The sequence below is a fragment of the Benincasa hispida genome, chromosome 9, assembly GCF_027475165.1.
Source record: "Benincasa hispida cultivar pf3 chromosome 9, pf3_genome.v1.1, whole genome shotgun sequence".
In the NCBI taxonomy this organism is placed as follows: Eukaryota; Viridiplantae; Streptophyta; class Magnoliopsida; order Cucurbitales; family Cucurbitaceae; genus Benincasa; species Benincasa hispida.
The window spans coordinates 19,371,897-19,385,691 of NC_143486.1; the positions used below are offsets into that span (position 1 = coordinate 19,371,897).

A 13,795-nucleotide genomic window follows, 5' to 3' on the forward strand; every position below is an offset into this window, starting at 1 on the left:
ATCAATCAAATTAACATGAATATAACTTAATTGATATAAAATATAAACTATCAACCAATACGTTAAAGATTTGAACCCTCCACCGAATATATTATTTTACTCAAAAAAAGAATCTTAAAATTTTAAAACAAATACATTAACATTTTAACTAGTTGAATTATGTTCACGTAAACTAGAAATGAGATTCATTAAAAAGGACTAAAATAACTATATGAAGATGCTACATTAGTTAGTGACCCATGATTTCATGAATTAGGAAATAAATTTCATCTCCATCCAATTGGTTCATTAGATGACACATTCCTAAACTCCATTATTTAACATCATAATTGAATTAAACTCTATTATTTAATATCATAACTTAAGAAACATGTTTGTGACAAATGGTGAGGAGTGAAGAAGAGACAAAAAGAGGCCCATAAGTTGAGGTCCAAATGAATAGAGAATTTGTCTGTGTTTGTTGGTTGTGAAGAAAATTAGACAGAATGTCAAAAAAAACTCACTAAAAACTGACCTTTTTGTTGTAAAATTAGTGCGCCCCAAATGGGATTGAGGCATACCTTTAATTAAACATTTTGGAGCAAATTCAGGCCATAACTCTGCCTTTGCCTCCCACTTTTTTCTTCTTTTTTTTTTTTCAATTACTAAAAATGTCTTAAATTTATTATCTATCACATTCTATATTCTAAATTGTACACTTATTATATTATTTACGATTTTAGACCTAAGATACCTTCTAACTCTATCGACACATCTACATATATATTATCTTAAATTTTTTTTGGTAATAAAAGTATTCTCTCTCTTTAATCGTGGACGTAGCGAACACATTATTAATGAACTATGTAAATCTTCATGTTGATCCTTACTATTTACACTTTCATGCTTTCTTTGTTGGTTGATTTCGTTTATGTACCAACATGTATTCTTTCCTCTATTTAAATGTCTATTTGAATTGACTTTGTTTCAAAAAGTGTTTCTAAATGAAGAAAAAAGAGTATTTTTTAAGCGTTTAAAAAATCAATCTAAACATACTCTAAATTTTATTATCATACCACATATTTAATAAGAGAAGAGAATTAAAACTAACCGTATCAATTTTGAACATAATTTAGTGAATAAGACATCTATTATCTTCTTCGTAGTTATGTTATTTGTATAAAAGAAAAGAAAAATATGGTATCGAGTGAAAAGTTCAGATATAACTAACCATGTTTATCTATCATTATTACTATTATTTAGGTGATCAACATATAAAGTTTTTTTAAAAGAGATTTTAGACAAATTCTAAAGATTATTAAGCTTTGTTATCAAAATTTTGCTAAAAGTTGCATAATTTGATGGACTACTTTTCAAATAAACACATGTATGTGTATAGTATCAATTATGAGAATGACACTTGAAATGAGATAAGGTACATTATTGACACTCAAAAGTACTTGTGAAAAAATAAATAAATAAACCCCTAAAAGGTAGAGGATCATTGATCAACAACTTCAAAAATATTTGTGAAATCTAGACAATAATAAACCCCTAAATTTGTAGAAGATCAAGAAAATTGTCATCCCCCTCCACCACTGTTTGGTTTATAAGTTGTAAAATTATATTCAATTTATCAACTTTAAAAGGATTTAATAAGTTCTAAAACTTTTAATTTTGTCAAACATAAGTACATAATATATTCATTTTTCTTAAAAAAATAACTAACCTATTAACTCCAAATTGAAATACATGTTTAGATGAACCTAAATCAAAGTTTACGAAGTTATTCAATACTATACAAAGTTTGAAAAAATATTAAATATAAAATTTAAAGATCAAATTGATAATTTTTTTCTTTTGAAAGATAACATATCTACAAAAATACACATTTAAATTTGTAAATTAACTCACTAAAAAACAATATGTTTATTATATATATTTTTTTTGTCCCTAAATTTTGGATCTTATTCTATTTTAGCCCCTAAATTTTTAAAATTTTTAATTGTAGTATCTAAACTTTTAAAAATGGCTTACGTTGTTCCTTGCTATTAAAATTTTGTTAACTGAGATAACTTGTATTTTTTTATGATTAGGCTGTCAAATAAGTTAGTGATGCTAAAAAATCTAAGCTTTCAATTTTGAATTAAGTGGTAAAGTGATTTTTTATGGAAGATCTCAAAAGTCATTTTATGTCCAAGATATTGGTTGTGTTCACTATTTCGGCACATTGGTTGTTACTATTTTACTTTATTTTCATCTTGTTCAATTCATGCTAGATGTTATTTTATTTTTAAACAGATTTCATCTTTAAAATGTTTAATCTTAACACTAGAGATCAAAATAAACACTTTTTAAAAATTTAGGAACTAAAATAAACATTTTTGAAAGTTTAAGGATCAAAATAGGATAAGTTTCAAAGTTAATTACCAAAGAGAGAAACTTTTTTTTTCTTTTTTATTTTTACAATGACACAACATTTATTATGTAATTTGATTATATTTGAAACTAAAAAGTGATTTATGAATATATGCTTATAAGGAAAGCACATTAAAGAAACCTACTTCCCAATTGTGGGTAGAAGCATTAAGGGTATAGCCGTCATTACACCTTCTGATCCTAGGCGTTCCCTGTCGTCCACCTCCTCACTTGATAAAAACCGGAAGGAATTAACCCAAAAATTCAAAACAGAGCTCTTAAGAAGATTCTCTTTCATTCTTTCTCTCAGGACTTTCTTCAAACACCTTCCGTTCTCACTGATGCTCAAAGCTTAAGCTGAAGTGATTGGTGATTTTGGTTTGGATCCGGTGATCATGGCGTTCCTCGTGAACCGTCCCGCCGATTTCTCTGCTTCGACCTTCACCCCATCTCTAATGGCAGCCGTTTCGAAACAGAGTCTGCTCAATAGGGAGCCGCAGAAACAGAGGGCCTGCGTCCATTGTTGCACCACCAGAACCCCTCTCTGGAGAGCCGGTCCGGCGGGGCCAAGGGTATAATTACTTATTCCCATCTCTTTTTCTAGTTATTTCTTCATCAAACTAACAGTTTCCATACTAAGGGAGCTAATACCAGAGCAATATCACAAGATTGCATTACACTCTCATCAAACACAAAACAAAATTCTATTTCTAGAGTTTTCTATTTTTTTTTTTAATTTATATTGCAATATATATTTTATCATTTTGCCCATGTGTTTTGTGTTTTGTCTATTGAAAATATGTAAAATGTTCTGAAATCTAATTTAAAATCCATTTGATAACTTTTTTTAAAAAAAAAAAAAAAAATGTTTAAGCTTATAAGCATGGTTCTCTTTTTAAATTTTTTTAATTTCTCGTCAGTTTTTTTACTATCTTTTAAAAAGTTAAATTTTGAAAAATAATTATTTTTTATAAAAAATATTTATAAAAATAGTAAAATTTTACCGTATTTACTATAGATATAGATAATAATCTATCATAGTCTATAACAGATGGACATTGACATTTTGTTATTATTTGTAAATATTTTGAACAGTTTTGTTATTTAAAATAATTTTTTATTTTTTAATTTAAAATTTGATTTAAGAACTTAAATCTTTCCTCTACCCATATTAAAAAAATTCAATTGAAAATATAAGAAGAAACAACTATAAATTTTTAAAATAAAAAATAAAAATAAAGGGATCGATCTCTCCATCCAAAATATAAGCCTACACACTATTTTTTAATATATATTTATATATATATGCCGATGATATGTCATTTTATTTCAAATATGTTTATTTTGACTATGTTCATACTTTTATTATTTTTATAGCTGATAACAATGCTCATACTTGACTAAAAATTTTGAGGTGGGATGATTATTTCATCGTACCATAAATGTAGCGTTCTTCTGTTTATTTTTTAAACTTTTTAATTTGTTAATTTGACATAGTTTAAGATTAAGATGTATATTTTCAACTTAAGAAGATTAGAAATTTTAATCTTTCCATTCATACAATAAATTAATAAAAAAAAAAAAATTCAAAGAAAATAATTAAAATAATAATTCTTTTAAATGACGAAACTATTAAAAAAAATTTAGACAAAATGTCGTTGAGTATTGGACATTAATATTTTATTATATTTTTAAATAAATTAACTCATTTTTCTATATTTAAAAACAACCTAATAAAAAAGTATTTTTAATTATAAATACTAGCAACCAGATGTCAAACACTAGGAATAATTGTGACAGATTGTTTCAAATGTAGCTGAAAAAGAGAAACTTCGAATATGGATTTATATTTAAGCATTATATATAACTTCATTTTGTTTTCAATCAATTGATTTATGTGTTGTTCTTTGTTTTCTGTTGACACAGTCGCTGTGCAATGCATGTGGGATTCGATACAGGAAGATGAAGAATAATAACGACAACAATAATAATAACAATAATAAGATCGGAAAAGGGAAGAAAGTGGGAGGAGGATCATTGAAGATGAGAGTGGTGAAGTTAGCGAGAAAGATAGTTGCAGAGCCAATCGGAGAAGAAGAACAGGCGGCCGCGATGCTTCTTATGGCTCTATCTTCCGCCTATGTCTGAAACATATGAATTTTGTAAAGAGTGGACTCTACGTTACCAGTCTCTCTTTATTTTGTATGGAAAGAGAGATTTCGAGGTGGAGAAAATAATTTTCGAAATATATATTATATTTTTTTAGTTCAAGTTGTTTTTATATCAATTCATCTCTCTATATATATTTTGTTGAATAATTACACTAGTAAATATAACAAAATTTATTGATAGTAAACTTTATTGTTTATAGATTTTTATTCTTGATAAATTTTATCACAGATAAAAATCTATCAATGATGAACTTTAATAGTTAAATTTAAATTTTGTTATATATCTGTAAATTTTATATATTATTCTATATCTATTTAAATCTAGTCTTTAATGAATTTATTAATCTGTTTTTGTTTGGTTAATTTAAGTACAATTTAGTTTGTTTGTGAAATATTCATCAACATAACTAAACATAGTTAACTTGTGTATATAGAATAGAGTGAGAGTTAGAGTTGTACATAGAGTGAGGGTGGGATGGGGATGGGGATGGGGATAGGGATGGCTTCTCCGTCTCTATTCCTGCATCTTACATATTTTTCTATTTTCGTGAAATTTTTTATTTGATTTTACAAAGATTGAAATAAAGATAGCCTACGAAAATTGTTTCCACAAGAAATCTATTTGATCTTTGTTAAAAAATTATTAAAATGATTTTCTTAAGAAAAAATTTCAATAATTGATTCTTTAATGAATTCTTTTTATGTATATTAAAGGTAAATTATTTATTTAACATTGTCCTATTCTAATTTTTAATCAATTATATTAATACATATAAAAGTCTTAGTAAGTTCATCCAAACACATAACTTTAAGTAATTAATTGTATAATGAATTTTATAGAATTTAAAAATAATTACTTATTTAATATTGTCTTATTCTAATTTTTAATTAATACATCATAATTAAAACCTTATATTATTAAATTCTTAATTTTCTTATTATCTAAACATAAAATTTTAATCATATTTATTTCAAATATTTTTCAGTTTCAAATTACAAGATTTAAAATAATTTCTTAAACATTTGAATCCAAATGGAGGGTTATAGATTTTCAAATTCACACTAACTAGTACAAAGCCATAAATATCGTGTATTGACTTTATCTCTTTTAAAAATATAAATTTAATCCATAAATTTTCAAGTTCTACAAATCTCTCCCTAGTCTCTCGCTCCCATTTCATGTTTTTATTAAATTAAAATTCGACTTACATTAGTAAATATCACCTAATTTATTTTCAATATATATATAAAAGAAAAAATTAAATCATTTTAATGAAAAATCGTGGGAAGTACTACATTTAAGTTTTTACTTTACAAAATTAGTACGTCTTTTGAAAAATTATTAGAATAATTTTTTTGATCCATTTCGTCTAAGATCAATCATCGAAATTTTTTGAAAAATTATTAGAATAATTTTTTTGATCCATTTCGTCTAAGATCAATCATCGAAATTTTGTTAACAAAACAATTTTTTTAATTTCGATTACGCATCGAGGTTTATTAAATTTTTTAAATGTTATGTAATCTTCTGAAATGTTTCTAAAATTAAAAAAAAAAATCACAGTATCAAATATTACACAATTGCGAGAAATTTGAAAAGATAATTGGTAAATTATTTAGATAATCGATAAATCTATTTAGAAATTCATGTAATTATGTGGATCTCGGTGTTAATCTCGCGCATAATAATGTCGAGATTCCATATATTTAGACTCGATGAAATTCAGCGTAATTAACATCAAATTTTATATATTTAAATTACTAAGTAGTAGAATCTCGAACAATATTAATACCAAGATTTAATATATATCCAAAATCTTATACAATTTTTCACAAGATTTGATCTTTCGCAAAATTTAAAAATGTCAATTCAATCATCTTAAATCAATTTGGAAAATCTATTTTCAAGGCCTGTGCCCTTGGGGTGGAGGTGAGTTATAAGATGTTCTTAGTAGAATCTCGAACAGTATTAATACCAAGATTCAATATATATCCAAAATCTTATACAATTTTTCACAATATTTGATCTTTCGCAAAATTTAAAAATGTCAATTCAATCATCTTAAATCAATTTGAAAAATCTATTTTCAAGGCCTGAGCCCTTGGGGTGGAGGTGAGTTATAAGATGTTTATAGGAATGATAGTAATTCTATTTTTACAATTTTTTTTGTCCACTCTTCTATGGTAACCCACCGCCGGTCTCATTGTATCAAATTCTGTTCTGCGATATTTGAGAATCACCGTCAAGGATGTTGACACTGACGCGACGGGGGACTCAACCGTCTTCCGAAAAGGGATGTCGCTATCTTGAATAGACAATTATCTCACTTCTTTTAGAAGCACATATTTCTCCAGGAGGACGATTGGGGCGTGGAGCAAAGCTCATTTTCGGGTAAAGCGGCGCATAAAAAAGCCCGGACTGGACTGAGCGAGAGGGGACGTTCCCTGTGTCTTTGTTTCTATTGCATTCTATCGTATCAAATTATGTTCTACTCGAATAGTTATCTGATAAAGGAAGGCAGTGCGAGTTCCGATCGTATTTTGGATTTGAATATGAATTCGTTTTTACTTTCTTTAGAAAATTCCATTCAGAATTCTGAAAATTCATATAATTATAAAAATATAAATTATGTCAAATATTTGAAAAATACAAAATAATTTGATGTAATATTTAGTAAAGATAATTGAATTTGGAGAAAATTTGAAAATATACGAGATTTGATTTAGTATAAGATTTCATACAAAATTGATGAAATGTATTACAACAATCGATAAGTGGTAAAAAAAAAATGTACTTTTAACTAAATGTCGAAAGCTGATTTCGTTAGAAAAATTATTCTAACGAATTTCTAAAGAGTGCTTGTTTTTTTAATATGAAAACTTAAAAAAATTATTTAGGATAATTGTCCCATTTTAATCCTTTAAAATAGGAAAACAAAAAGTGAATAACCTGTTTTTGAAAAATGGAAGTATGGGAGTTCCTGGGTTCTCTGAAGATAATTCCCCATTGTTCTAGGTGCATCTCCGAAGACACGACAAGACATAATAATATTATAAATAAATAAATTAGAATAACCCAGAACTTACCACTCAAAATACACGTGGACCCTGCGTTGTCAACCTGATGGCCACGTGTCATATTATCTTCTCATCTCTAGAAACTTGTTTATTTTTCTTTTTAATGACCTTGCCGAAAACAAAAATGTGGGAGTGAACAATGCAATCGAGATTGACGGCGATCGCACCGAAATCGAACTGGGCTCTCTCTCTGGCCCAATTTCAACGCCTCCGACGAAGTGCTCTGACGACACGTCGTACTGCTGACCCGTCCGTTCACGCCAACGACGACAATGACCCTGCGGTTTTATCCGGGGAACCCGAGGTATATTTCTTCTCTCTTATCGTATCATCATTTATCTGAGCTCTACGATTTCTTCTCTCTCTTATACTATCAAAATCATTCTGCTATTGTCAAAACTTCTCTTTAAAAAATTGACGTAAATCAATTTTGATAATAAGAAAATTGTATTTAAAAACGTAAAATTAATTTAATAATTAATTTTTAGTGATTTAACACTATGTTGGAAACATTGTAAAAATGTTTACAATGGCTTTGGAAGCGCTATTTTTAATTTCGATTATGATCCTGATTTTGTAGGAATCACAGGATAATTTAGAGCCAGATAATACAAAAGCCAATTACGAAAGGAAGGACCCTAAATTAGGAGATTCAAATGGGCCATTTGGGCAACCGAAGGCCCAACACGCTTCCTCCCCTCGGTTAGAAACCAAGGTAGTGGGCCAGGCCTCGAAGCCCATTACTCAACAAAAGAGACCCCAAAGTACGGTGACCGACGAGGTGAGCTGCATCGGCGTCTACGGCGGGCCGTTGGAGAAGGGGAAAGAAAACAGAACGACTGAAATGAAAGAACAGGAGGAAGACAATAGAGATTATTACAAGCACCACAAGGCGTCTCCATTGGCGGAGATCGAGTTTGCTGATACGCGTAAGCCGATAACCAGAGCCACGGACGGGACGGCGTACGACGGGGACGGGAAGGATGTGATTGGGTGGTTGCCGGAGCAGCTGGACACGGTGGATGATTCGCTGCGGAGAGCGACGGAGATTTGGAAACAAAATGCAATGCGTGGAGATCCCGATGCTCCACAGTCGAGGATTCTCAGGGCTTTGCGTGGTGAACAATTTTAAGTAAAGGCTTTTTGACATATGCATGTAAATTTTAATGTAGTTAATTTTACTAAGTTTATGGGTAAGTTTTAGCAAAAGATAATACTATAGTAGGGTTTATTTATATATTAGTAAATCTTGTGATTTTAGTTTCATTTATTTTCTTTAAAAGGGAGTGATTTTTGAAAGAAAACCCTCTAAATAAGAGTACTTGTATGGTGACCCTACCGAGAATTGATCCTGCACTATTTAAAAGAAGGGTTTTTGGGAATAGCTGGCTTGGCTTTTTAATATTCACCTGGTTCTGATTCTCAGTCGATGTGGGACAAGTTGATTCCTCCACGGCCGCACCATTGCTTCAACGTGGCCTCAAAATAAATAATAATAGTTTAAAATTTTGCGCCGCTTCTTAAATGTCTTCATCAACGGAAATTACCGAAATAATCTCACATCAGATCACAAATTGCGTGCACAAAGGGTAAAAAAAAATCCTGAAATTAGGAGTTATATATGGGAGGCTAATTCAATTATTTTGATAATCCTCGCTTGTAGCGACATTGTAGCCTATGGGGAGCCAATGTCCTAATTTCTTGTTTTAATTTAACTTTGACTTCAAAATGCCATAAATTTTGTTCCCCCCCCCCCTTTTTTACTTGTCTATTATTATTGTTTCACGTCTTTTCATAATGAATAAATGGTTCCGTAGAAGCTAAATCACTTGCTAACTGCCTGGTGCACTCGCCCATACACATGCTCTCCCTCTTAATTTCAAGTTTAGAGGTTGTATAAGTTTAAACATTAACCTCTCAATAGACACAAAAAAGTGAAGACTAAACTTGTTATATTTGATTAGGGTACATGCAATTTGGTGGTTATACTAAACCAAACTTGAACCAAACAAATTTTTATCGAAACTTATATAATCCGATCTTTTTCTTTTACCAAATTAAATTCAATAGTTTATTTTCAGTTTTTTTTTCCTAATGCAAGTTGAAACTGTCAAACCGATCAGTTTCAGCTCAAATCGACTAAAAATTATAGTTGATTTAAGCGAATTTTGGGACTTTTCGAATTTTTATGGGGCTACTAATATTAATTTAAGATTAGTGAGGGGGAAGATCAATTAGTCTAAACGCATAAATAATTAACGAAAAACTTAAAATTGGGGAGACCTAAAATGACCACTCCCACCCAAATTCTGTACCTTTATATTTCAATTTCTTCTACCATATGATCGTGTAGCTTCCAATTCACATCAATGGCCAATCTCGTCTCCATTTCCCTCACTTTCTTCCTCTTTTCACTCTCCAAATTTTCCCTTCTCTGTTTCGCCACCGCCGTGGCCAAGGATCAGGTTGGCTGCTCCATGTGCTCAAGCTGTGACAACCCATGCCAACTCCCGCCGCCGCCCCTTGTTGACTGCCCTCCCCCGCCCCCTCCGCCTCCATCTCCGCCACCGCCACTCCCCACTTCCCAATGCCCTCCGCCTCCCTCGTCTCCCTCGTGTGATACATGCGTCTACCATTCTCCACCACCGCCGTCCTCCGTCCAGCCCTACCCTCCAGCCGACGGTGGCCAATTTCCCGGCATTGCTCCGCCGCCGCCGAACCCAATTTTACCGTATTTTCCTTACTATTATTACACTCCCCCCTCTGCTTCTGCCAAATCCGTTCCATTTTTATGGAAATTTTTGCCTCTGCCTTTCTTAATCATTCTTTTCCTCTAAAAAAAATGAATTCTCCATTGTTGACAGAGGATTGAGAAATGGGTTTGATTTCTTGTTCCTCTGCAATTTTTCTGCCATTGAAGAAAGGTGAAAGAGGAAGAAGGGGAGATCAGAAGAAGAAGAAGAAGAAGAAGTAAGGCGTAGTTAAATCGAAAAAATTACTTGTAGACTGATTATGCATTTACAAATTAAGACGTATTAATGATTCTTTATTTTAATTTCTTTGAATATTTTCTTGGGAGTTTAGATATCTTAACTGAAATAGCAATATATTGGAAGGAAGGAAAAATCTAATGTAATCATAAACTACTATGTTTTACATTGGTTTTGAGATGTCTCAAGTTTATTTAATAATATTGAATGATTTTTTTTCATTAACTATATAAACGAAAGTTGTTCCTAGAATAACCATAGTATGGAGATCTAAACCTACGACTTCGAGAGAGGAAATGATTCATATTCTCAACATGTCTTGGAATAGGCTTTTTGTTTTAATCTATATGTTTAGTCATTTCAATTCATCTTTTTATCGAAGTATAATTTTTTTAGTACAACAAATATAAATAAAATATAAAGTATGGGGATTTGAAACTCTAAGATACATATCAATTGTCAACTATTTACTAGAAAGTTGACTTATGCATTTAGTTCCTTTTAAATGTTTACATGTATAATAATCTAAGCTATAAATTAGGAAATGATGCAAATGATATAAAATGCAACCCGACAAAACTTCAACATATAAATAGTGAAAAGAGAGTTAAATAGAATGAAATAAAGGTTACACACGATATTACAGTTTTTTTAAAAATATCATAGACAAATACATAAAAGTAAAAAACTAAAACAGAACATAGAGTTCGATAATGTAATTCAGTGTAATACCACCTACATTGGAGGGTGATGTGTCCGTGGAAAGATACTTTTACTAATATGAAGTCAAGCAGTTACAATGTTGTACTTATATATAAATTTACGACAAATACAATGACACACAAAACGTTCGAATCAGTAAATGATCATTTAAACTCCCCTTGAGTGTGAGACTCCCTTTCAATGAAACTTAGGCTCCCTTAAGTATGAGTACATTAGTAAAGAATCATCTAGGCTCCCCGTAAGTGTGAGACTCTTTCTCAAATGTAATCTTTCTACCTTTTTGTGAATGCATCTTCACTTGAATAAGTTAGGCTTCCCTTAAATTAGAGAAATCCTTTTCAAGTAATAATGAAATAGGTTTTTCCTAAGATAGAGAATCTTTGTCAAGTGTTAAAGTCTTATGTTCTCCCTAAGATCAATATAATCTTACTTTAGAATATTGAATGATTTTTTTCTACCCACAACTCTCGTAATTATTGCATGCAAGTTGCATACGATATATATATATTTTCTCCCATCGATCATTGTCAAAAAGATGAAGTATTGAAGCTTACAAATTTTCTTTTTACTCAAACAATGACATGAATCCACTTCTTTAAAAAGTAGTTTCTCAAATTAGTACTATCATATAGGTGTTTGAGTAGGATGTGATTAGAATGGAATGGATTTCTTTGAGTAGAAGGGAAGTGTTTGTTAGAGAAAAAGAAAAGAAGTTGGGGGAGAGGGTGGAAGAAATAGGAGAATATAAAGCAATTAATGCCATGACTTTGGCACCAACACTTGAGCATTTTGGATCATTATATCCCATGTGCCTTTAGTGGTTGGTAGCTTTCTTTTAGGATAAGGGTATTCCAAAATTCCAAAATTCCAAAATGCCCACTTGAGTTGGAATTTTTTTGGTCTTTAACTATTTGGCTTTTCACATGCCATTTTCATCCTTTTTTTTTTTTTTTTTTTTTTTTCTTTTTTTTGGAGCTCTGTATTACTTTATAAATTATTGAATGAATCCTTCCTCCTCTCCCATTCACAACTCAACAAAACACAAAGAATAATATTGATTAATTTCATTGGTTAATTATTTAGTTTTTTTTAAAAAATTAATTTTGTAAACACCTCTTCCATCTATTAGGTTTAAAAAATCAAAGTTAAATTTTAAAAATTAGAAAACCAGTTTTCAAAAACTACTTTTTGTTTTTTTAAATTTGGCTAAAATTTCAAATATTTACCCAAAAAATATGAAAATCTTGACTAAGAAAATGCGAGAAAATAAGCACAATTTTTTTTTTTAAGAAGCCAAAGCTCCGTTAGATAATCGTTTATTTTTCGTTTAGTTATTAAAAATCAAATCTATTTCCTCTCAAATTCTTGTCATGGTTTCTATCTTTTTTAAGTATGAACTCTTAGTCAAATTCAAAAAATAAGACACGTTTTCTAAAACTACTTTTTGTTAATTTCCAAAATTTGGCTTGATTTTTTAGAAAATATTGGTAAAAAGTAAATAACAAAGTAACAACGCAAGAAATTTGTAGGTGGAAGAGGTGTTTATGGGCTTAATTTTTAAAAACTAAAAATTTAAAATCAAATGGTTATCAAACGGGGTCTAAGTTATTATCAAATGAACCTCAATTATTTGTTTAATGTTTAATGTTCATATATATTATCTTCTCTTCCATATGATTTTCTGAAAATAAGAAAGAAGTTGTTTACTATGTGATAACTATGATAGCTACACTGTTACAACATTCCACACAACAATTACTAGAAATAATTAAGAGAAAAATAAATACAGGAGACTGGTAACCTAGTTCCGTGTAAACTACCTACGTTTGGAGGACAGTATACCTAGGAAAGATAACTTATCAATAACAAGCAATTACAACGTAGTACTTATTTGTAATGATAACACAATTACAGTGACTCCCAGACATCTTTATCACTCAACCGTACACCTAGGCTCCCCTTAGGTTTAAGACTCCCTCTCATGGAAACTTAGCTCCCCCTAAGTAGTAGTGTCAATGAAGAATGTCTTAAGCTCCTCCTAAGATAGAGACTCTTTCTCTGCAAGACTCGAGCTTCCTTCAAGTTGTGAGACTCATTCTCACTTTGGATCATATCTTTCCTTCTAAGAATAAAGTCCCCTTTGCTCGAACGACTTAGGCTCCCACTAAACTTTGAGAAACCCTTTCTCAGATGAATCACGATACACAAGTAGTAAGTAGATCGCAGTATATCTCCAAGTGATGCAACTCTCTTCTTCTTACAAACATGAACAATACAATTACAAAACTATAACATGATGTTGCTCTAATAAAGACAAAACAATCGATCATAACCAGAGGACTAATTGTCCTTTAAATATGCCCAACAGAAACAAGGAAGAGCAACCTTAACTTCCAGAACAGTCGCACACTGAAAAAGGAAAGAGATCGGCAAATA

At 30.4% G+C, this 13,795-nt stretch overlaps 2 protein-coding genes across 2 annotated transcripts; both read left to right on the forward strand.

Moving 5' to 3' along the window:
• The first annotated feature begins 2,423 nt into the window (after window positions 1–2,423).
• On the forward strand, window positions 2,424–4,676 carry LOC120087136 (GATA transcription factor 15-like). The gene is made up of 2 exons (XM_039044030.2): window positions 2,424–2,969; window positions 4,324–4,676. The coding sequence occupies exons 1-2, from the start codon at window positions 2,793–2,795 to the stop codon at window positions 4,543–4,545; spliced, it is 399 nt and encodes a 132-aa protein (XP_038899958.1). The 5' UTR covers window positions 2,424–2,792; the 3' UTR covers window positions 4,546–4,676.
• A 3,046-nt stretch (window positions 4,677–7,722) lies between these two features.
• Window positions 7,723–8,912, forward strand: LOC120086662 (GATA transcription factor-like protein). Its single transcript, XM_039043405.2, has 2 exons — window positions 7,723–7,950; window positions 8,227–8,912. The coding sequence occupies exons 1-2, from the start codon at window positions 7,786–7,788 to the stop codon at window positions 8,776–8,778; spliced, it is 717 nt and encodes a 238-aa protein (XP_038899333.1). The 5' UTR covers window positions 7,723–7,785; the 3' UTR covers window positions 8,779–8,912.
• The last annotated feature ends 4,883 nt before the right edge of the window (window positions 8,913–13,795 follow it).

Bases quoted from the DNA above. Each gene is read 5' to 3' on its own strand.
- LOC120086662 (XM_039043405.2), top strand. From the start codon at position 7,786: ATGCAATCGAGATTGACGGCGATCGCACCGAAATCGAACTGGGCTCTC. The intron at 7,951-8,226 runs GTATATTTCTTC...CTGATTTTGTAG, and splicing joins TTTTATCCGGGGAACCCGAG to GAATCACAGGATAATTTAGA.
- LOC120087136 (XM_039044030.2), top strand. From the start codon at position 2,793: ATGGCGTTCCTCGTGAACCGTCCCGCCGATTTCTCTGCTTCGACCTTC. The intron at 2,970-4,323 runs GTATAATTACTT...CTGTTGACACAG, and splicing joins CCGGTCCGGCGGGGCCAAGG to TCGCTGTGCAATGCATGTGG.